The sequence below is a fragment of the Ctenocephalides felis genome, unplaced genomic scaffold (assembly GCF_003426905.1).
Source record: "Ctenocephalides felis isolate EL2017-DRISC unplaced genomic scaffold, ASM342690v1 CF-g0.4_SCAFFOLD_03570, whole genome shotgun sequence".
Taxonomy (NCBI): Eukaryota; Metazoa; Arthropoda; class Insecta; order Siphonaptera; family Pulicidae; genus Ctenocephalides; species Ctenocephalides felis.
Window position 1 is genome coordinate 21,525,646 of NW_020539724.1, and position 26,292 is coordinate 21,551,937.

General features: G+C 29.2%; 1 protein-coding gene across 1 annotated transcript in view; it reads right to left on the reverse strand.

Annotated features, from left to right (window-relative positions):
- Positions 1-523: 523 nt before the first annotated feature.
- LOC113382804 (polycomb protein PHO-like) overlaps positions 524-26,292 on the reverse strand; it is a 98,753-nt gene continuing 72,984 nt past the window's right edge. Inside the window, exons 2-6 of the mRNA XM_026621040.1 lie at positions 18,162-18,197; positions 14,589-14,637; positions 6,433-6,496; positions 4,889-6,198; positions 524-1,278 (exon numbers count right to left, since the gene is read on the reverse strand). Coding sequence (XP_026476825.1) covers positions 1,106-1,278; positions 4,889-6,198; positions 6,433-6,496; positions 14,589-14,637; positions 18,162-18,197 — 1,632 coding nt within the window. The 3' untranslated portion in view covers positions 524-1,105. The remainder of the gene's footprint in view (positions 1,279-4,888; positions 6,199-6,432; positions 6,497-14,588; positions 14,638-18,161; positions 18,198-26,292) is intronic.

The window sequence follows — 26,292 nt, forward strand, 5'->3', positions numbered from 1 at the left end:
TAGTTTTTGAGTCACAGCTATTTGAAGAGAATATATATAGTATATACTATATAGTATAACGATCATTTTATCTTTAAACGCGTTTTTCTCGAAACTGCATTTTCCGAATTTGCTGCAGCGATTACTCAAAAACAAATGATCCGATCACTATCAAATTTTTTTACATGTTCAATATATAGTTCTCCGTAAAATGAACTATCGATTTTTTGATCGGATCAAAAATCGAATTTTGGCAGTCCAAAAACGACCAAAATTTTGGGTAAAATTCAACTTTTTTTAAAAAAAAACGCCGTCATTTTGTCATTTTTTTATTTTTTTCTTTACCGTAGTTCATTTTACAGACAATATGATCTAGTTTAACGAGATTTTTTTTTTTAAATTTCATCCACGTAGAAGGCCGGAATCACTGCAGCAGTGAAAGGCCTTTTTTTGTGACGTCGTTGGAGATCGACGATAGCTTAAAAAATATTTAATTATTTTCTTCAAAAATTTTACTATGTATTCTTAAAACGTGTATAAATATATTCCTAAAATTTTGAAATGATTGATAAAGTAGTTTTCTTAATATAAATTCCCAAAAACCACCTTTTTTTAAGGCGGTTACACTAGTTGTGCCCCTTAACTCTCTTATCTATGAATCCGAGAGCAACAAGTACAAGCAAGCGGTTGAACCGATTGAGCTACCGAGACATATAAATTCATTTATTCTATTTTACAAAACTTTGATTATTTTTTATAATTAATCCACTTCTCATATAACAATAATTTTTAAATCTGTTCTGTTTGACTATCAACCTTATCACCATGCAAAGTTTCATCAAAATCCCAGAAGAGTAACCTGAGGTTCTCCTTATTAGATGGCTTCAATTGAATTTTCAGGTTTGCAGTTAAATAATCTGTTGTCTTCTTTTGCTCTGAAATGAACTATTATATTAAAGTCATTTACTGTTCTTGAAAACGTTAACAAAAACTTATTATATTTGAAATAAAAAAAATCAACCGCCCTGTTTTGATACTAATTAAACTTTTCCATTTTTGGAATTTCCCCGTTAGTTAGTATTTTTTCAATCTAATTCAATATTTGTTACTTTGCTCTAATAAAATTTCAATGTCTTCGCATATGAAGAGACAAATGGTCGGATCTACTAAACCTCCTCTGGCACAGCCTGCAGGCAAATGGTTTCAGGCCAGTATGCTTGCGATGATGTCTCGTCAATTCATCTGACCTGGCAAACCTCCACCCGCATCCCGCCCAGGTACATACATAAGGTTTTTCACCTGGAAGAAAATAATCAAGGTAATATTAAAATTATATATATTTTAGAACAATAACAGAGTGATTTATGGGATGTGAGAAAAATGCTTTGCAATTGGAACTGATAATGACTCCTTGATCTTCATCAATTCATACCTAAAAGGTTGTCATGGAATGAAATTTATTTTATTCGGAAGTCTAACCAAATTGAATGAAAGGCATCACATGCAAGAATTTGATTAGAAGATGATTTTACTTTATAGTAATCTATTTTGGTTGATTTCATCCCTATATCGAGTTCGAATATGTGCTGGTGTTAGCTAGTGTCCATACTCTCTGAGTAGGAAAAGCACGGACAACATAACATGGTGTTTTGTTTAAGTAAAACTTCTTTAGGCACGACTAGGGTGTAAATCCGTACAAATGCAACGGAAATAGCGTTACGCCCGAACTGAACGTCATTCGCTCTCGATGAAATCATTTCAATACGAGTCGATTGTGATTAGTCGTCGTGTATGTGAATAGAAATCTATCGTTGTATGCGTACTGACATCAACAAGGAAATCGGCATAGATAAATAAACATTTTAAAGTTACATCGTAGTACAAATCTTGATTTAATGAAAAACGCCTGAATCAGAAGAATATTTTACCCTGTTCCTTGAAAATAATAAAACAAATTAAATCAAATTGTGCCATATACTGAACGTAAGTTTATTGATTAGAAATTATTTCTATATTATTCGTAGTTTCTATAAATCTTTGAAGTTATTCAAATGAAAAATATTTTTTAAGCAAGACAGATATTACAGTAAAAGTAAAGTAAAAGTAAACATAATACAAGCAGTCAATGAAGGTATATTCATTTTAATTGCATGAAGTTCTTCAAACACAATTACATGATGAGTGAAGTTGCGAAAACAATATTTGTTTAGGCGTTGCTTAACATAATCCACTGTGTAAACAAATATTATAGAATTTATTAATCAGCAATTACTTCATTCCTCTAATGAAGGTTCATTTCTAAATGCTAATAACAATGACAAACCGATCATGTCATATTTGAAGTATGGCTTTAATTACATTATTGTTTCTAAATATTATACATATTTTTAATGTCATTAAAAATATATAATTTATAATTTATCATTATAAAAATGTGTATAATGGTTGACACTAATAAATGCGTGCATCACGAGTACCATATTACTAATAAACATTATTCAAAATTGTTATATGATGTATTTATTTTTACTTAGGGTAAGAACGTAGATGCTAATTTTTAAAAAGGCAGTTCACAAATAAATCGTGTGTTCTTTTGGACATCATTACATGAATGTGTCGGAAAAGAAGTTTTTGCAATAAAGTTTTTTCTTTTCAACGGTGGATCCTTTGGTATGTTTTTAGAAGTAGTAGGGGTTGAAAGCCAATCACCTTTAACATGTTAAATTTTCTTTTTTCTTGGTCTCGAATATACTACACTGTGAGTGCTTGTGAAATAGTACTATGACGTTTTGTCCATTAATCAATGTTTTATCAAACACCTGATAATTGCAATGAAATGGATCGAAATGACGAGTACTAGCAAAAATTCATAAATTTCAATAGAAATAACTGCAAATAATAATAAATAAGTCCCAAAAAATATAATGAAGCCACATTCAGAATAAACTTTTGAAGACACTGATAGAACTGATTACTGCGACGACACAGTGACAATGACGCTCAACATCTGGCAGGATTGTAATTTGAGCTTTCTTTACGTTATACAGTCGCAAAAACGTTGCTAAAACTCCAATTTTTTAATAAGGACTGTTTCATTTTGTCCATATATGTCATTTTGTCCGTATATCCCCTACTACAGAAATCTTTGAGAATTGCACATTCGTCGTGAAATAGCCTTCAAATGAGATTATGCGGGATGTAATGCGGGATACCATAAGAAAAATACAAATATCATAGGACAATTCAAGACACCAATACAACGATAGTAAGTTTATCTCATAAAGTTAAATAAAAATGAATATACAGTTTATGTCAACTCATATACAGAGGAATACTGTTTATTTCATATATTTTTTCAAAAATATTGCCTTCTGAATTAAACATAGTAAATGGTATTTTATTACTGTACATGTACAGTGCTGTTCTCATTAATACTTTATCAAACTCCTGCCTATAAATCGGATTCTCATTTGCCAACGCTCATCGGATGCTGGCTTATTAATCGTTTTTTACGATTACCAACGCTCACCTATCACTAAATCGTTAACTAAACCGGAACTTTAGTGAATGGCTACACCAACCGCAAGTGGCCGATAAAGTGTCAATATTGATGGGCGACGAGATGGAAATAATTATTTAAAATTCTAGTCATTATAAACTTGCGGGCTTACCCGTTGGTAAGTGGTTAGAGCTATGGGATTTGAATCAGAAGCACAAGGTTTCAAAGCTGCCTCGAGCAACCTGATGTCATACAGTAGTGACATCAGTTTTCACTTAGGAATAAAAAAATCAATGTGTTTTCAAGTAAAAATGTCTTTACGCACATCAATAAAAAAAGAGTGCGTGTAAGGTACACACGCGATTGAAGTAAAACTTATTTGCTACTGTACAAGATGGCATTTAAGTAAAAATAAATACATCATATAACAATTTTGAATAATGTTAATTAATAATATGGTAACACTCGTGATGCACGCATTTATTAGTGTCAACCATTATAAACATTTAAATAATAATAAATTATAAATTATATATTTATAATAGCATTAAAAATATGTATAATATTTAAAAACAATAATGTTATTAAAGTCATACTTCAAATATGACATGATCGGTTTGTCATTGCAATTAGAATTTAAAAATGAACATTCATTAGAGAAATGAAGTAATTGCTGATTAAAACTTCTATAATATTCGTTCATACAGTGGATTATGTTAAACTTCACTCATCATGTAACTGTGTTTGAAGAACTTCATGTAATTAAAATTAACATACATTCATTGACTGTTTGTATCTGTTTTACTTTTTCGCTAGCGATATAATCTCATTCTTAGAACAGCTGTAAAATCTGTTTTGCCTAAAAATATTTTCCATTTCAATAACTTTAAAAATTTATAGAAACTACGAATAATAATAATAAAGAAATTATTTCTAATCAATAAACTTACTAATCCATGTTTTCAAGGAACAGGGTAAAATATTCTTCTGATTCAGGTATTTTTCATTATATCAAGATTTATACTACGATGTAACTTTAAAATGTTTATTTATTTATACCGATTTCCTTGTAGATATCGGTACGCATACAACGTTGATGCCGGTGCGCATACAACTACAGATCTCTATTCACATATCACAAATAGACCCGTATAGAAATGACGAATCATTGGTACTCGACTCTTATCTTATCCGCCGTAACGCACTTCCGTTGCATTTCTACGGATTTACACCCTAGTCGCGCCTAAAGAAGTTTTACTTCAATTCTTTATGAAAATTCATAATCTAGAAATGAGGTAATTGTTTGGGTTGCCACCTATGAAAATCGACATCAAATCATCAACATCTTATAAAAATCTTAAATTCTGATAGCTGTAAATTATAAAAAAGATTAATCTATTTGCTGCTTACCTGTATGTGTCCGTTTATGAGCTTTCAGGTGCGAACTCTTGGTGTAGACCTTATCGCAACCTTCGACATCGCATTTGTGAGCCTTTCTTAGCTTTATTCCATTGTTAATATTATTATTGTTATTATTTACAAAATTAAGCAGATTTTGTTTTTCCAAATTCACTAATTTCAATTCTTTATCATTGACTTCTTCAAGATGTGGTTGATCCTTCAAACTGGTTTTGATTATTTTGCCAGCATTTTGTCCAAATTGAAGAACTTGTTCCGAGTTTTGTGAGTTGATCATGGATGCACTGTTGTCAGAATCTACAGAAAGTGTTCTCAAATTGGTGCTTTGTGCCATAATTTTATACGAGAATGTGGCTCGGCTGCAGATCGGATTCAAATTTTGAGACAACGATGCTAAATTTGGTTCGGTGGCTATTTGAGCGTAGTCCAATTTAGCCAACAATGAATTTTGCATTAAATTTTTGTGAGAATTACTAGCGTTTGTGTCAAGACCCTGTTTAAATTCATCTGTCAACTTCGAAAGTTGAGCAACTTGTTGTGACTTATCATAAGGCCGATAAGTCACAGAACTACAATCTACTGAATTAACATTAGACTTGGATGGTTCTTTATCACTTTCAACAACCATCTGTTTAATTTTTCGTACATTTAGTGAGAGATCAGTTAAAGTTTCAACGTTTATTTTAGAGTTTGAAAGTTTTTTATGCGAAAAACTAAGATCAGAAGCTTGGGGTAAATCGTTCGAATATTTGGAAAAATCTAAATCGCATTTGACATTTTTTGACGATGCAAATCCTGGATGCAGAAAAAGTTCAGGTACTTGTGAAAATACAACATTTCCTTTGCCATCTACATCGTTTCTGTACGGCCTGAACTTTATTGTATCATTTGGCAAGATAGGTTCACAAGGCTCCTTAAAAGTTTTTGCATACTTTTCTGTAAAAGGATGATTTGAGTAAACTCTCGTAAGTTCGTTCTTATCCTCATTTTGTGGCGGATTATCTAGTCGTGTTTTGTCTTTGTTTAAATATTGATTATCATCTACTATTTCCTTAAAATGTTGCTTGTCACTAATATTATCACAGATTCGTGACAGTTTCTGAGTTGATTTAGTGAAGTCAGACCTGATATTTTCAGGAAGTTCCTTCTGATTATCCACTGATTCAACTTTTATGTCGTTGTTATTTACCCGAAATTTCCGAAGTTCTTGTACTGATGATAATTGTTTATTGTTTTGTAAATCGAGTAATCGCTTATGCACAACTGCAATGGATTTAGTAGACAAGCAGAGCGCATCATTGCTGAAAAAAAACAAAAAAACTTAATTACACATGAACATTAACAAATAGAAAGATACAAGTAATAATAAGAGTAATGAATTAATAAGACGCTTGCAATATTGAAAGAGAAAATAAAACGCAATTATATCATTACGTGATTCAGTATCTTAGTTCCTTTAAGCGTTCATGTAAAGCAATTAAAGTTTTAAAGCATTTATTGCTTTACTTGATGCATTTGAATTTTTTGAATAATACCTGCGTTTGTGCTTAATTGGCGCAGCTAGTAAAGGTGGTGGAGATCGTAAATTAGTTCTGCGAACTGAAACAAATAATAAATAATAAATTATTGCTCAATAGTTATGGTTATATTCGTGTGTGTATTTGCATGTGCATATATCAATATATATGTATGTACAACATATATATGTATGTGCACATGTGTATGTATATGTAAAAATATTATGTACATTTGTAACAGCCATATATCATTTAGAACGCATCTGCATTTAATGCAGACATACTTTCTAAAATCATTTTAAGACACCTATCTAATGGATATACCGCCATAAACATAAACACTATGCTGACATATGCATACATAGGCATAAAACCATATAAATACATAATATATATATATATATATTTATATATATATATATAATGACAATTTTCTATATTAAATTATTTATCACATATTGGTTTACGTTAGCGGAATGAATTGCATCAAAAATTTTCATATCTGTTACACAATAGTACACGAAAAAATAATATAACTACAAGGTAATGATTTTCGTGTATTTTATTATAATAATTTTTGAAAATGTAGTGAAATCAAATAAAAAAGAATATGAAAGTTTCTAGATGAACATGTAGTATAGCGTAATAATATAACATAAGTATAAGAATCCGTATAAAATCGTGTGTGGAAGCAAGCGGGTAATAATTTTCTATGAAATATTAAAATCACTATTAAATATAAGAAATGTGATCATAAGTTTAAATAAATTGCTTGTTGAAACCACTACTTCAAACTTATTTCTATATTCAAAATATAAACAACAAAATTCTTTATTTCATTCATTAGCATAATATTTTTGATAATGTTTTTATATTGAAAAATGTTTAAATGTTAAAAGAACTTTAACTCTATCAATATGTGTAAATAATCAACTTAACCAATAAGAATTGAGCTTTTAGAAATTCTTATATTTTAGTTCAAAAATAAAGTTTGGGTTTTTCATTGATACGTTATATGTCCTAAGAGCGCAATTCATCATGATAACTTTAGTGTATTTTACAAATAAACCACTTATCGTAGGCCATTAGGAAAAATTTGTCAAAAAATTTAAGAAAACATAGACTAAAAAATGTCAATAATGGATAAAATGCACATATACACGTTTGAAATATTCTCAATATTTACATAAAATTAGCAGGGAAACATAAGCTTTTCTTTCGGGAACAAAATAATCATATAAATAATAATATAAATCTAAATAACTCAAACGGGCTTTAAAATAGTAATATAAATATAAATAGCAAATATAATATTTTTGAAAGAAATGTAAGTTGTTTGATTTTCAAAGTATATGTTACGGTAAACTATTAGTCAATTTATTTTTCAATATCTGTTTTCAAACAATGATAGATCTAAACTTAATTCATTATGAAAGTATGTAAATTAGTGAAGATGAGTGAAGTTTCATATTATGTGTAACACGCCTGAACGAACTGCAAATACATGGCATTTTGACATTGTTTAGTACCATTTTGTATGAGAAGTGCTACGTACAATAGCCTTGCCATAACATTGCTCTATTTTATGATATAATCGGCTTCTATTATGTTAACATGTTGTCACAACCCAACTTTTGAAATGGATTTTCGGTGTCCCAATTCAAAAATCTTATTTCCTAATATTTTAGTGAACCCTTCAATTATACTGAGTATTTATACGTGCAAATACAAATTACATAAAATACGTAAAAAACTGGAAAGTATAAAAACCTAAATGTGAACCAAGATGATTTCTATTTAATTTAGTTCACATTTACCCATTTCTACGATTTGAGCTAGCCCTTCGCTAAATCATATGTGATTAATTTTCAAGCAGCAATTTTAAATAAACATCACTTTTCTCAAAAATAATTTCTATGAGTCCATTCTCACTATTCATACGATAGCTTCTAATTATTCCAAACATCGATACAGGTATCAAATAACCTGCAGCGAAATATGATTTTCGCACAGTCTTCTGGATGGGTTTTTTGTTCCCGTGTGTGTGTACTGTGTAGAATAGATGCAGAGTGAGCGATAAATAAATAAATAGGAAAGATAGAGAGCGAATAGAGCGTGTGATAGGTCACGGCGTGACGCCATGACGGGACCATCTCGCTTGTAAATTTTAGACAGAGAGCTGATCAACAATTTGGATAGTAAGCATATATTTCATGTGGATAATTGCCTAAACATATACCATCACTAAAAAGTCCGTAGGACAACACATAGATGATGTAGCGACGTAATCATCCACATTTGCTGACGACATAGCAATTCTTTCGACACATGCTGATGCATCTAAGGCTTCGCTAATTTTACAAAGGCATCTAAATGTTATAGAGGATTGGACAAAAAATGGAGAATAAAAATAAATGAGAGCAAGTCTATTCATATAACATTTACACTGAACAAGACAACATGCCCAGGAGTACATTTTTATGGCCAAGCAATTCCAAGCACCGAATGCGTCAAATACTTAGGTATGCATTTAGATCGCAAGCTCACGTGGAAGGACCATATTCGCGCCAAATTAAATACTATAAAAATTAGAACCGCTGAACTATACTGGCTACTGGGACGCAAGTCAATTTTATCGATTGACAATAAACTTCTAATTTACAAGGCAATAATAAAACCCATATGGACTTATGGCATTGAATTGTGGAACTGTGCAAGCAAATCCAACATAGCGTTAATGCAACGTGCCCAATCGAAAATATTGAGGCAGATTACTGATGCTCCGTGGTTTGTTAGTAATAAAACTTTACACGACGATCTTCATATTGATTTTAAAAACAAAATAATACAAATCAACAGTATAAAACATTTTCAAAAACTACAACATCATTCAAACCATATAGTCACTCAGCTTCTTGAGACATCAACTTCAAGAAGACTGAAGAAGAAGCTGCCCGAAGATAATATGGAGGAATCTTAGAACTACCACAACCTTATATGAACAGAATAATTGAATCATTTATTGAAGTGATTCTCTAAATATGATTGTAATATTGGTCCGATAAATTTATAAGTGTGTTTGCAAGTGTGTGTGTATGTGTGTGAGTGAATGACATAAGCCAAATAGCTCATAGAATAGTCATGTATTCTGATTGCTATTGAAAATAAAAATTAAAAAAAAAAAAAAAACATCCACACGATTTGAAGGAAGCAACAACTTTAAAAAGATATATGTCAAAATTTTATGACAATTCGACGATTAGTTTACAAGTTACAGAGGTTCAAGTAATGCTACTTTTGAGTTTTTCGAAACCATGCATTCAAAGCAATTTCGTAGGTTGATTCATCATTGTTTTTTGATGAGTAAAAATACCATTGCTGTTAAAGTATGGCTTGATAAGTGTTACCTGGACTATTCCAAATCGAGATAGATGGTGAAAAATTGGTTTGCTGATTTTAATCGTCGCCATACAGAAAATGCTGAACGCTCTGGAAGGCCAATTGAGGTGGTTACACCGTAAAATATCAAAAAAGTCCACCGAAACGTTTTGGAAAACAGAAAACTAAAATTGCCTGAGACAGCTGACACCCTAAAGATATCAATTGAACGTGATAGACATATCGTTCACGATGATTTGAATAGAAAAAAGCTTTTTTATTTTAAATGGGTGCCGCGCATTCTCACATTTGACCAAAAGCATAACGAGTTGATAATTCGTAAAAGTAATTGGAGCTGTTTAATCGAAATTAAACTGAGTTTTTGCATCAATATGTTACCATGAATATGACTTGGCTTCAAGACTAGGCATCGGAGTCGAATAGACAGTTAGCAGAGTGGACTAAAGACGACGACGAGAAAAAATACAACCAATCAGCTGGCAAAGTTATGGCGTCAGTTTTTTGGGATACGAAAGAAATGGTCTTCATCAACTATCTTGAAAAGGCCAGACTATCAACAGAGACTATTGTATAACGTTATTAGAACATTTGAAGATCAAAATCGAAAATACGGTCCCATTTGAAAAAGGAAAACCGTGCTTCTTCATCAGGGCAATGCACCAATTCACAAATCCGTGAATACAGTGGCCAAAAAAATATGAATCAGGCTCCGAATTGCATCCCCACTTACCATTATCTCTAGATCTGTTTCCCAGCGACCATATCCTGTTCTCAGATCTCAAAAGAATGCTCGTTCTAAAGAAATATTTGCCAAATTATGAGATGATGGCCGAATTTTGTGGCTAAGTACAAATCGTACTACAAAAATGATTTCGAAAACTTCGAAGTTTGCTATAATTGGTATATCGTCTTCGAAGAAAACTATATTGAATAAAAAAAAAGAATTTTGCCAAAAAAATGGTTTTTCTTAGTTATCCTAAGGACTTATAGAGTGAAGTGATATGTGGCCATTAAGTAACCTTTGTAGTGGATAAAAAGCTCAATTTTCGTGAAATAATAATAAGGATAAGGATGAGAATAAACTGATTTGAAAAATTCAAAAAGCAATCGATTCCTATTGATACGGAGATGTGGTGATTAGTTTTAGGCAAAGTCAGGTCCAGCGGCTTCGGAGATATGGAGCAAACTGTGCTAAAAGTGTCAGTTCTTAAGAAAACGGATCAACCGATTTGAAAAAAACATTCGATTCGTAATTATGGGGAGAAGTGATGATTTTGTCATTTTTATTTAAAAAAAAAAATGTGTTTGAATATCAAAAACTAATTCAGATTTTAATTCTCATTTTAGCTAAAGTTCTTAACATCACTAATTGTACTTCAAATAATTATAATAATCGATTGGAAAACATTTAATATTCCTCGAATATTTAATTAGAGTAGGGGTAGTTCTAGCAATTTCCCCTAAGGCACGATGCCATACGCCACTAGTTTTTATCATATTTTTATTATTATCTTGTTGTTACTTCATGTTTTAACACAGTTTCAGTTCTGACATAAAAATACCATGTTGCAAAAAAAAATTGACCTAACTAAATAAGTAACTAGTGGGGTGAGTGGCATCGTGCCTTAAGGCAAATTGCTGGAACTTCCCGTACCGTAACGAAATGTTCGAGGAATACTGAATGTTTTCAAATAGATTATTATAAATATTATAACATTGTCTAATATTTATAAGAATTGTATAAACTGAATTGCAATGTTAAAATTATTTCTTTAACGTATATTAGAACTATAGTCAGAATTACAATTAAAATCTGAATTATTTCTATATACAATTGAAACAAATTTTTTTTTCCAAAATCAATTATTTTGTTAAGACAAGCAGAAAGTTCTTTGAATCATTCAAATCGGACTCATAGTTCTCTAAAAACTGCCATTTTTTACATATTTAGCTCCGTATCTTCGAAATGGCTGGGCCTGCCTTTGCCAAAAACTAATGAACACTTCTCCCAATCATTACTAATTGAATGTTTTTTAGATCATTCAAATCGGATACTCCGTTCTCTCAAAAAGTCGATTTTTATTTTCTGCACTCGTTGCTCCGTATCTCCGAAACGGCTGGACCTGCCTTCGCCAAAAACTAATCAGCTCTTTTCCCTATCAATAGGAATCGAATGTTTTTTAAACCATTCAAATCGGTTGATCCGTACGCCCAAAAACGTGGGCGAAAATTTGTATCCATACATACATACACACACACACACACACACATCCATTTTTTCTGAGGTATGCCAAAATGTTCAGAAACCTTCAACACGTCGAGAAATATAAAAATTTTCAATTCCGATTTTCGGCCCAATACAATAACTTACCCTACGGGAAGTTAATAAAATGTATTAGCTCAATATTGTAAACGATAAACTTGGATTTTATAGTAATCTTATTAACATATATTCTTGGTTTAGTAAAAATTGTAATCTGGTTATTTTCACACATACAATTCCATTTAGAAAAACAATGAAACTTATAGAAAAGTCTCAGAATTACACTCTTATACATCGCAATGCAATGTTCAGTACACTATTTTTTTTACTTTAAATTGATTATTACCAGTGGCTCTCGGTCTATCTAATCACGATTCATTTTCAACCGAAAAAATACTATAGAACCGTCGAGTCGCGACTATGTTAGATAAAAAAACCTTAACCGTACCCGTGTACCGGTTGTAAACGGATCGACAAAACCACGAGATGAGAAACCGCTAGTTAACAACACAAAAACATTCTAGGGCAAAATCTAATGTATCTTTTCGCAAAATGCATCGACAATGACTAAGCACCTACCATTTTTCACATATCTAACACGATTAGAAATCAAACCAGTGTGATTATATCTTGTATAGAATTTGAAAATCTCTTATAATTTCATAGTATCAGCTATAATAATTAAAGAACTAGTGGTGCATGGCGTCGTGCCTTAAGGCAAATTGCCTAAACCGAATATTAAAAGTTTAAAAAAAAAATTAACTTTAAAAAAAATCTCGGATTTTGTTTCGTTTTGAATTCAATCAAACCTTTTTTCAAAGCAATCGCGCTGAGTTGCGTAAAGACGATAAAAGATCGAAGCGCGAAAGCGCCGCGTCGGACACTATCGGATAAACAACGATATGGAATTCATAGAAATATAAACATGATTAGTTTCTATTATTAAAATCTCTATAAAATATCTGGTAATTTGTTGTGCATATGTCAAATGATCATTATATTTTACATTTCCGAAACCGCTAGATTTGCCTTTCCAAAAATTAAATCAGTTCTTCATTTTGTCAATATGTTTTTTGAATCAATCAAATCGGACTAGATGTATATATAAGCATGATCTGGCATTATGTCAGAAATATTCAACAGCAGAGTTGAAGTAAATATTTATTTTAATTCTTGTTTTTAACCTAATTTTCTTTTTTATTAACTATTTTTACCTTTGCCTATCCTATTTACCCTTCCCGTGTAAGCTTTTATAGAAGTTATATTAAAAAAAAACTGTTGAATCTAAGTTAATAATACGTTTTATAAAGTAATAAAATAACGTATACTTAAAAATTATATTAAGGGGTCTCGTAAACTAAACAACAGTGCTCCATCCAAAAATGTGAATATGAATTTACCATTCTATTACCATTTTTGAAAATTCATAGTTTAAAAAATAGCCTTTAAATCTGGAAAATTTGGAGCAATTGTGTCAAAATATTATTTTAAATTCCAAAGTTTGAGTGAACAAAAATATTAAAATTTAATCACAATAACCGAAAAATAGTCGCAATATGGCAAAAGCTCTAGGCTGTACTTAAAAGCTTCAGTGGTCGGGAAACCGGGTAAATTTCCCCAAATGGTGTAAAAAGTATGTATCTTTAATTGATAATTACTGTATTTACTATGTTGTATGGGGATGATCTCTCCTTGACATGGGGGTAATATCAACTTAGATAAAAATATTTTAGGGTAATAATTGAAAAAGTTTTCCGACCGCTGGTATAGATGATCATAGTTACAATAAATACTGTCACCCCGTTTCAGTTTGACTTTGAGTTCTGAGACACCCTGTTTAGAATTACTTAAAAAAAAATCTCTATGTATTAATATTGTTAATAAATTGCTTCAGTTCAACTACTTAATTTTCATACATATTCTTGTATTAAATTATATCAAACAGTAGTTCATTAATACAAATATCTACATATTCATAGCAACCATATACAGATTGAAAATTAAATCAATCAAATCAATTGACTGAATACATTAAAATTGTAACAACAAATTCTAACAATTTAATCATTTTATGAAAAAATACTATGAATTTAAAATAATTATTAAAACAGAGAAAACATAAAATGTAACTTGAATTGAATGAAATGTATAGGTATAAGATATGAATGATTAAAAACATTTGTTTCTTATTTCTTACTATCCTATAAGCATTACAATTATATATATATATATATATGTATATATATACATCTATATATATATATATATATATATATATATATATACATATATTTGATCCAGAGAGGTGTTTATATATTTAAATTAAACGAGATAGTTCTTAACACCGATAGTTAAAGTAATAAAATATGAATATGCATGAAATTAGTAGTTTGCAATCAGCATTGGCTTAAAAGCAATGTAAATGCACTATTAGCAAAATGAAAGTAAACTCATTAGTAACTAGCAATCAAATCATAATAAATAAAATACTAGTTTCAAAATAACAAATTACCTTTAACACTTAAGTCTACCGGTTCAACTTGAACGGGGGCTTCCTCTGCCTGCAAAAAAACAGAACGATGAAAAAATTATAGTAGAAATCGTTTATATTGAAAGTCATTATGCAACTTAAAAGTTTGATTGATTTATATGTACATACATCTATTTAAACATGAATTGATTATAAATTTTGTTTAAATGGAAGGCAATAAAAGAGAAAAATATACATGATAAAAAAATGGGTACAAAAGTTCAATTAAGAAATCATTGCAAACTTTTATACCTTTTAAACCAACCAAAAACCTTTTAAGGCTGGATGTGAAATTTTTATAATCTTATGATCTTTGGTTTTCATATTTTAGTCTTATTATATAAATAGCAAAAGAAAAAACGATAAATTAAATTAGTAAATGTAAAAATTAAGAAATGATTAATTTTTTTTTGAAAAAAAAAATTGATTCTAAAATTAAGTACTAAAAAACATCTGTTATACATATATGACGTTGCTACCAAGACGTTGAATTATTTTCGTGAAGATGAAAATAGTTGCATTCTTTTTTTATTATTTTAAGTAACATAATGTAAGATAGATCAGTGGATCCTATCTTATTTTAACACTCACATAGTACGCAGCTTAGCTTATAGAAAAATTGTAATTTTCTAATTGCTAAATAAATCTATTACAAAAATTCTTATTTTATAAACGTATTTTAATATGTTACAAATATTCATTAATCGAGAAAATTTATACAGAATTGAGGAAAATTACAGAAGTATTTATCTACTTTGAAAAAATTAAAAGTCAGACCTAAGAAATATAATTTGTAATATGAATGCAATCTTCAAGACTTGATTTTGTCAAGGGGGAGTAATATGTAGAGGATACATAACAAAATAATTTAATAATTTATAATTTGATATGTTATATATTTTTGGATATTTTAAAGTAATTATATTAATTTTGTATATTATTATTTTAAATATATTTCGAATTATAAAGTACACAGTTGAATACTGTTAAAGTTGAGCTAAAAATTACCTGCAAGAATACCTTACAAGGATTTGATTTTTGGGGAAAAAAAAAGGAAACTGAGCCCTATTTTTTATGTCCGAATTGGAAATTGGAGCACCCTTCATAAGATAAAAATTGAAAACGTGCAAAATATCATTACTTTAATTATAAACTATTAATATGCATAAATTAAACTAAATTCTATATTCAACGCATTATGTAGTCCTTCCTCAAGGTTCGTGAGGTGTAAACTAGTTTAATTTTTATTCATTTTAAATTTGTAAATCTTTCCTAGAACAAGATACTGGACTATAGTCATTTAAAAAACGGTAAAGGTAAACTACCTGAGAAGTTTTCTAATGATTCAAAATATTAGCCTGTAAAAAATTAATTTGAACCACTAAATGTGATGCAGAAAGTTCTGAAATTATATATCATTACAACCTTTAATATTTATTAGAAGGCAAAACATTTTAACTGATTGGTTTTTAAAGAAGAACCTTTCAATGTAGACCAATTTAGAAAAATTTAAATTCATAGAGGAAAAAAAAATCTTAATGAAAAATTTGATCAATCGTGTCATTATTTTTAACTGTGGCCTTAGAAATGTTATTTACAGTTCAGATCCAAAATTTAAATGAGCAAAATTAATAAATTTCAAACGCAATAACCGAAAAACGGTCGCAATTCCACCAAAGCTCTAGGCTTCTCTTAAAAGCTCATATTTTTCAAACTACTCAGAACATTTTTTTTCTAATTTTTTTCATGATAGTTACAATCAATACTTGCATTTGGCTTAGATATGGTTCTTAGTAATTATTTTTTTCATGATTAAAAATTTATAAGTAATTTTTTTATTAGCTAGTTAGTATTAAATATAAGTTTATGTATTTATATCTTAGGATAATTATACATGATTATATAAACTGTATAGAAATATGTAAGTATAAATTAATATAAATAAAATCTTTAAAACAGAAGAAGACTAACATTTGGCTAGACGTTCAGTTCTGGGACACCCTGTACAGTTACTTGTGAAAAAACGTCTAAAGCAAGTGAAATAGTCATCATGGTACCTAGAAATTATATCAGGCTACTGCAATTTATTTAACTGTGATATTAGAAATAAATTCTCTTGTAATCCTTTGAGCAATCATTTCTTTCACAAAATTCTTCAAAAAAAATTAATGCTTCTAATTTTTTAGTATATACTACCCTTATATATTTTTAAGCTAATAAGTCAGCAAATCAGTAAGATTAAGGATAACAAGCTGTATTTGTGTAGTTTTCTTCATCTACTGCAAATATATATGAAAGCCGCACTTCATACAGGGTGTCCCAGAACTAAACCTCAAGACAAAATGGGGTGATAGTGTTAATCGTAACTATCACGATAAAACATTTCTTCCATGTATTTTGGAAATCGAGAGCTTTTAAGTGCAACCTACAACATTGGTAAAACCGTAACCATTTTCAGCTATTTTTGTGGTTCATTTTTATTAATTTTGTTCATTCAAACTTTGGATCTGTAACTGTAAATAACATTTCTATCAATTTAAAGCAATTGTCAGTATTAAAAATAATGGCAATTGCTTCAAGTTTTCAACAATTAGAAACTTTTTGTTAAACTATGAATTTAAAATGATCAATAAAAAGCTCTCCATTAAAAAAAAGTACTTACTTAAGTGTGTTAGCAAGTTTCAACAAAAATTGGAACATTTATAATCAGAATTGTAAAAAAATTCTTGTTATTTTCTAAATAAAAAAATCGAATGCTACAGAGCTAAACTTTGAACTAATTTGTTTTTAAAAGAAGGCCTTTCAAAGAAGAGTGATTTTGAAAATTTTAAATTCGTAGTTGAACAAAAAATCATAATTTCTGGAAACTAAGAGCAATTGTGTTCTAGAAACGATACACATCCAAAACAAAATTGAGAATCATCAAACGCAATATTCGAAAAATGGTCACAGTTCCACCAAAGCTCTAACTGCAGTTAAAAGCTCATATTTCTCAAACTGCCCGAATTATGTTTACATGATAGTTACGATCAATACCTACTAACACCCGGTTTCGGCTAGACGTTGAGTTCTGGGACACCCTATACGAAAATGTATCCAATATCCTGCGACCAGAAAGCGAATATTTAAATTTAAACATATATATGTCACAAACAGTTACTGAATGAAATGGTCGACAGTAATCCAACTGGACTGAATATTTCACATCAAACGACAGGAGTAAAATGTTCTAAATGAGCGCAAATTCAAAACACTCAATAAACTTGAAACTTAACAGACATGTTATGCATTTTATTATATCGGTATTCTCTATTTTAAAGTAAAAAACTTTCTATTCTCAACGCCTATAAATAGTTTTAGCTGTAATTAAACTGTGTTTTCAATGTAAGAAATACATATTTCAACCTCAAACCAAAAAAGGAGCGCACAGGAAACCGCTCCTATAAAAAAATCATCAATGCAATCTTTCAACTTTATAAAGATAATAAAATTTTGCAACAGATTTAAAAATTGTAGAATAAAATAATAAAATATCTATTGGTGCGTATCTGTTACCTCTTTAGCAGGCAGGGGATCCAATACCAGGCCATCCTGAAACAACAGAAAAATAATATTAAAAACTGATATATTTTATGATAATAAAATAAATAGCAATGATCATGTTTTTCGATAAATTAGAAACTTGCATTTTACAGAAACATTATTATTTAGTTAACTTTTGATATTATGACAATACCCACATGACAAAGTTCCTACATGGTTCTAATATGATTTAAAATACGATCACATTTATTTTATATTAAAGTCAAATCTTAATAAAAAAAAAATGTTCATAAAATAAATTCGAATATGGAGACATTACAGTTAAAATAAATATTAGTTAAAATTTGTTAATAGCATCTAATTCTCCACAAAAACATCTAAATACACAGATTTAAACAATTTTGATATCGTGGAAATACTTTATAAATTTCTTTGTGGTTTGTGTGTTTTAAATTATGATAGTACTTTTAGTTAACTTAAAATCTTGGTTTCATGATGTAAGATGAATTTTACATTTTATTTACAAAAAATAACCCGATATACATATATATGCAATAATATTTTAGATGATAAAAGGTATGAAGAGTACCCCAGAATTTAACGTCCTGGAAAAAAATTAGTAAAAAAAATCGGGCGCTCCGTTCTCTCAAAAACTGAATACCATTTTTGGCACTTTTTGCCCCGTATCTTCGAAACGGCTGGACCTGTTTCCGCCAAAAACTAATCAGAATATATTCCCATCAATAGGAATCGAATGTTTTTTGAATCATTCAAATCGGTTGACCCGTGCGTCCGAAATCGTAGACGAAAAATTGTATCCAAACATACGTACATACACAGTACAAAGACACACACATCCATTTTTTCTAAGGTACGCCAAAATTTTCAGAAACCTTTGAAACGTAAAGATAATTTCTATGACACCCTACGGGAAATTAAAAATTATCTCACGTGGTTTGGAAATTATGAGCTTTTAAGTGCAAACTAGAGCATAGGTGAAATTATAGCCATTTTTCAGTTATTGTAGTTAACTTTTATTAATACTGTTCATTTAAACTATAAAACCATAACCATGACTAACATTTCTAGAACCATAATAAAAAATAAGAGAATTGAACCAAGTTTTCTAAAATTAAGACATTTTGTTGAATTTATTTGTTTTAAATCGACCGACTTTTAGTCGAATCGAAACTTTTAGAAGCCATACTTTAACAAAAATGTATTAAAGTATGTTGGCAAGTTTCATCAAAAGTTAGCGCATTTAAACAGGATTTTAAAGTTACGGTTCGAAAGTTTAATTGAACAAAATTAATCAAACTTAACCATAATAATCGGAAAATAGTCATAATTTTACCAAGGCAGTAAGTCATAAATAAAACCTTATAATTTCCAAACAACTTGATAATTTTTCTTTCTAAATTTCAAGACAATATCAAAAATCAATTAGGGACAATAGTAATAATATTCTACTCCGTTTCGGCTTGACGTTAAGTTCTGGGACACCCTGTATAATAGTACACAAACAAATGCATGTAAGCATCTATTGAATTATTAAGATGTTGTGGACTTTGTATTTTTTTGAATGGGTGGTAAGTTTTATATATTATTGTATTTCTGTTTATTTTTTAAATTATCCATTAATTTTTGGCTACTTTTGTACTTGCATATTTATAATTTTTTGAACATTAATTTGTCGAGAGTGTTTCATATATTTTTGTTAATTATTTTACATATTTTTAAATATTTGTTATATCATTTTAGCAGTTGTATTCACTCAAAAATTCTCAAAATGGAACTAGAAACGTTTGGATAACTCTTTAAAAAAAATTAAACATAACTTAGTTTTTTTCTTTTTAATAGTATAGAGTTTAGAGTTTTAGTTAGTAATTAAATGAAAATCTGTATGAAAAACAGTTTTATTTACTGTATTATATTATGTATGTACACCTGCGTTTGCGTTCATGTTCAGTTCTTGTACTTTGCCCACCTACATGCATAATTTATAAATTCTATAAATTCATGTATATTCAGTGGTTTCAAATTATAAATAGTTTAGTTTTAACTACTACTGGCAAAACAGTAGTATGATAATTGGTTCCTGTTCTTATTTTTATTTCACTAACTGAGGATGTCAATGATCTTAACTGCTTTAGATTTTAATTGATAGGTAATATGCCCAAAATTAACCACAATATACGAGGTGTGTTCAAAAAGTACCCGGAATTACTAATAATTAAATTTCGCGGGTCTGGAGTGTCTGATTGTCAAAATTTTTTTTTATTGTGTTGGTATACATGCCCCTAAAGTATGATGAAATTTTCAGCTATATTCACTGTTTACTTTGTCTGTGGTAGTCGCTAAGGTTAGACGTGTTTTTCTGAGCTCGGCGATTTTTACAATGGAAGAATTGAAAAGTCAAAGAATTTGTATTAAATTTTGCGTAAAAAATGAAATAAAGTGTTGCAAAGTGCAAAAATTCACCAGATATGGCTCCGTGTGACTTTTTCCTATTCCCAAAGTTGAAGAGACCCATGAAAGGACGGCGGTTTTCCTCGATTGAAGAAAATCGCTGAGAGTGCTCAAGGACATATCAAAAAGTGAATATCAAGGGTGCTTCGAAAATTGGAAAAAACGCTGGCATAAGTGTATTATATCTGGGGGGACTACTTTGAAGGGGACCACATTAATGTAGACGAATAAATAAATATTTTTTTTGAAAAACGAAAATTCCGGGTACTTTTTGAACAGACCTCGTATATATATATATATATATATATATATATATATATATATATTTTTACTAATATTGTTTGATACTGATTTCCTATTATTTTTAATACTGAATGTATGCCTCTATATAAAAAACTTTTTCTCGTTATTATATATGGTGGTGTAAGATATCTGCCATACATCAAAGAACTATTTGTTCCTTGGAAAAAACTTCTTTATAAATCTGGACTTCGACTTGTGAACACGACCAGCGCTATTTTTACCAAACCAAAACCCCTTTTAACATCGAACGACTTAGAAATCTGGAGGAGAAACGAGCCAGAACTTGATTAAACCCAGACAATTTAAACTATGCTTGCCGACCACGTAAAAACTTAACACACTATAGACTTTTTTAACCCGAATGTACTACAATTCGAGGAAAATTTGTTTAAATGAAGAATAATAGAAGGATCATTTTTGATCATTTATAACAATAGAACAATGAATAAACGCAATGAACTCAACACGCTCGAACTGAGCGACTCCAATCTCTTTTATTTAGATAGTATTTCCCAATTTCTTACAAAACAATAAAAATGTGCAAAGGGTTTGCAATCAGTTCCACATATGTGCAGAACTTGATAAAAATATTTAAATAAAAATATCTTTTCTCCATTTTGTCTTGAACCAGGTTACAGACAACATATTTATTTCATATTTATTTGGGATTTTTTAAGTTAGTATTTTGTGAAATATTATTTAATTAAAGGTTTAATGTTTATGTTACATAGTACATATGAATTTTCTGTTTTAACACTAACAATAAATTTTTATAAGTACTTTTTACTTTTTATAATTTTTTTCAATTCAATTGTTTCAGTTTTCAAAATTTATTTTTAGTTTTCCACTGTATTAAGGCTAGGATTATAGTCAAAACGTATGGATGTAAAATAAATTTTTGAAAATAATTTGTTTTTTATTGATGTTATGTTCGATTATTAAAATTTGTAAATATATATATATATATATTTTATGAATTGTGTCAATTCTAAACTGAAAGAAAGTTCAACTAATCAAGTTATGACTACCTTCTTGATTTATTATAAATGTAATCACTTCATAAAATATATCTCATTTTCTGTAAAAAATTACTTATAAAAACTTGTTGACATAAGTGATTCACTGAAGTATTTTATAGAGCAAATATAAATTAGAAAATCAGCATTTATGTTCCATCTACATAATATTAATGTAATATTTCGTTCCATCTACATAAACAGATAATTAAAACATCATTTATTGCCGAACGATAAACGTCGTTAGCAGGATGTTTTACAACTCATAACTCAATCATGTTTGAATAATAAATTTCGAAAATAATAAAAAAAATTATAGTAATACTTGTGTATTACATCAGATGGAACATCAGCATTTTGAACAAGTTTTATAAGTTCGAATCGATATTAATATTATTTTAGAGAGGCAATTGGTGTTATGTACCCAGTAGTATATACAACAAATAATACCGGCGATAGTAGTGTTTTTACATAGATTTAGAAATGCGTTTTATTAATTGACTTCTTACGAGTAACAAACCAGTACTACGGTTACATATAAAAGTTCTCACATGTGCGAACAAACTGAACGGTATTTATACAGGACCAAATTGGAAGATAAAATAAAATTAGATATCTGAACTTCATATTATATCAATCTTAACCATTTCCACTCGCAAATTGCGAGATTTGTATGTATTTTGTCCCCGGAGCGGCGGCATCCGGGTAGAAAGGGTTAAAATCCGGATCTTGGTTTTTGCACTGATCGATGGGTTGTTTTAAAACTTCACAGTAAAGAAATAAACGCTTGCAAATGAAGACATAGATTTTTCATTTAATATAACTTTCCCATAGGGTAAGTTATAATAATCGCAAAAAATCATAAATGAAATTTTTTGGATATCTTTACGTTTCAGAGGTTTATGAACATTTGGCATACCTTAGAAAAATGCTGGAACTTGCCGTACCAGAAATGAATATTCGTAAAAAAAATCAATCAATAAACACTGATCAATGATTATTAACAATTGTTTTATATGTTTTCAAAGAGATAATTATAATTACTAAATATTTATTCGTTCATTAATATACAGTGACGATCTTATAGCTCAAGACACTTAAAATGTTTACATTAAGAAGAGATGCCAAATGAATCCAACTGAGAATATATTCCTTACGATTACAATAACGCATATGAATGATACATTTTTAAACTGAATTGTACATTTAAAATTTATATTTAAAACTTTGTATATTTTTGAAAATTTTGAAAAAAAAATTCTGAAAATTTTCAAATTGTTTGAAACCGTATAAATAAATGACCTTTAAAAATTAAAAATCTTGGTACCCAATCCAAAAAAATTGTACAAAATTAGTACTTATGTTTAAATCTTTATAAAATATCTGGCAATTTAATGAGCAAATGTCTAATGATCATTTTAGCCAATTTTGCTTTTTTTTACATTCTTCTCTGTATCTCCGATACTCTCCAAACATGCTTTCCCAAAAATTAAATCAATTCTTCATTCCGTCAATACAAGTGAAATGTTTTTTGAATCACCATTTTTGGCGCTTTTTGCCCCATATATTCAAAACAGCTGGACCTGTCTTCTCCAAAAACTAATCAGCACGTCTTCTTATTGATGGGAATCGAATGTTTTTTAAATCATGCAAGTAGGTTAATCCATGCGCCCGAAATCGTGGACGATTTGTATCTAAACATACACACACACACACATTAGACACAAATACATCAATTCTTGTGAAAGTCTTCCAAAATGTTCAGAAACCTCTGATCGATAGAATGGATTTTTTTGTAATTACTATAACCTATCCTACGAAAAAAATCTAATTTTTCTCAAAAATTTTAAAATCTCAAAACCTTTTTTTTTTCAAAGTTTTCAAAAATTTTTAAAGCTCTTATAAATTTTAAATTGCGCTAAGGAAAATTCCAGCAATTTGCCTTAAGACGCGATGCCATGCACCACTAGTAGTCTTTTAGACACCCCTCCCCCCTTGGTGATATTTAAAATTACCCCCTGCCCGCCCCATTTACATCAAGTGTACTTTTACTACCCGGTAAAAATTGTAATTTTTTTTTGAAAAATTATGATTTTTTTTAATTCAGTAAGAAATAAATACACGTGTAATATCTTACTTGGCACTCCGTCCTACTTGTGATATTTCGTGATTTTTTGTGAATGGACTTTATGGCATTTCTTAGTATTAAAGCTTAATGGGGGAGCCTGATTTGGAGGCTTCAAAAAACGTTTTTTTTTTTGCAAAAATGTCTTCTCTAACTATTCAAGAATATATCCCTAAAATTTCAAATTCAAATTATTTTCGGACTTACGATTAAGGAGAAAGATAGGAAAAAAATTTAACGTCCTATCAAAATGAGACAAAATTTATTGTGTTGAGGAATAAATTCTCTTTTAGGTGAACCTAAAAAACCTTGGAAAAGTTATAATTAACCCACTTTTTAAACAAGCTAAATTATTTTTTTTTTACTGAAAGGTTATTGAATTTTGATAGGGGCTATCACAAAATTCGTTTAGCAAATATGTTTGACAATGATCAGAATAGTGTTATTAGGTATTTATATAATTAATGTATCATTAGTTATGTATTTATTGAAAATTAAATTTATATAACTCGAGTCATTTTTGTGCTATAGGAAGTATATTACAGATAAAATTAACCCTTTAACATTCTTATACAATAATCCAAAATAATTCTGCTAATCAAACTTGTTGTTTATTGTTCAATCAAATTTAACACTGCTTCAAAGATTTATGAATTCGCATATCAAACATGTGATCTCATAACATCTATCATTTAAAATTTCACAAGTTAAATAGCACAATTTTGTCTGGGAACCGTTTTGAACATAATTGCTATTCATACTTCCTAAATGTAAACAGAATCGATTCAAACTTTATTATTACAACTAAATTAAATCAAATACTTTAAACAAATACCAGTATGAAATCGTGAGAAATTATATTCAAATGTAGTTTCAGAACTGGCTTATCAAATTTATTCATTACAAAAACATAATTGATATCGGTTATAGAATAAAAACATTAATTATTACACTTATTTTTTTTTATTTTCAATATTTCACTACTGTAAGGCGTGTCACCACTATTTGTTCTTCGTAGTTTGAATATAGTATTTATAGAAAAGAAAATAAATTCATTTAAATGACCGAGCAAATAATTTCATATGGCATTACATAATGATTATAAAAATATATAAGTAAAACTTCTTTAGGCGCGACTAGGGAGTAAAGCTGTACAAATGCAACGGAAATAGCGTTACGTCCAAACAGTTTGTCACTCGCTCTCGATGAAATCATTTGTATACGCGTCGATTGTGATTAGTCGTCGTATCGCGTGAATAAGATCTGTCGTTGTATGCGTAAGGACACAAGAAGGAAATTGGAGTGTCATTAGTTTTGAGGTTACATCGTAGTACAAATCTTGATTTAATAAAAAATGTCTGAATCAGAAGATATTTACTATTCCCCCTAAAAAATTATAATGAAAATAATAAAACATGAAACATTTGAGCCGTGTACGAAACGTAAGTTTATTGAAATAGTTTTACTATATTATTCGTATTTTTATAAAACTTTGAAGTTATTCAAATGGAAAATATTTTTATAGCAAACAGATATTACAGCTGCTCAAAGAATGAGATTGTATCTTCAGCAAAAAACTAAAAAAGATACAAGCAGTCAATGAATGTATGTTAATTTTATTCATGAAGTTCTTCAAACACAATTACATGATGAGTGAAATTGTGAAAACAATATTTCTTTAGGCGTTGCTTAACAACTCCACTGTGTGAACGAATATTATAGAATTTATCAATCAGCAATTGTCTTCATTTCTCTAATAAAGATTCAAGTTTCTAAGTTTTAATTACAATGACAACCCAATCATGTCATATTTGAAGTATGAACTTTAATTACATTATTGTTTTTAAATATTATACATATTTTTATTGCTATTATAATATATAATTTATATTTATCATATATAAATGTGTATAATGTTGACACTAATAAATGTGTGCATCACAAGTGTTACCAATATAATAAAACATTTTTCACAATTGTTTCATGATGTATTTATTTTTACCTAAATGCCATCTTGTACAAGTAGCAAAAAAGTTTTACTTCATCGCGTGTGAACATTACGCGCACTCTTTTTTTTGTGTAATTATTTATATTTCAGATATAAAAATATTAAGGTTAATAGTTTACGTAGAAAACGATTGTAGATTCAAACAACGGATCTGTTGCTCATTAAATAATTTATCACCTATTAATGACAATAGTAAATGGAAAGTTCTTTCCAAAGGTAAAC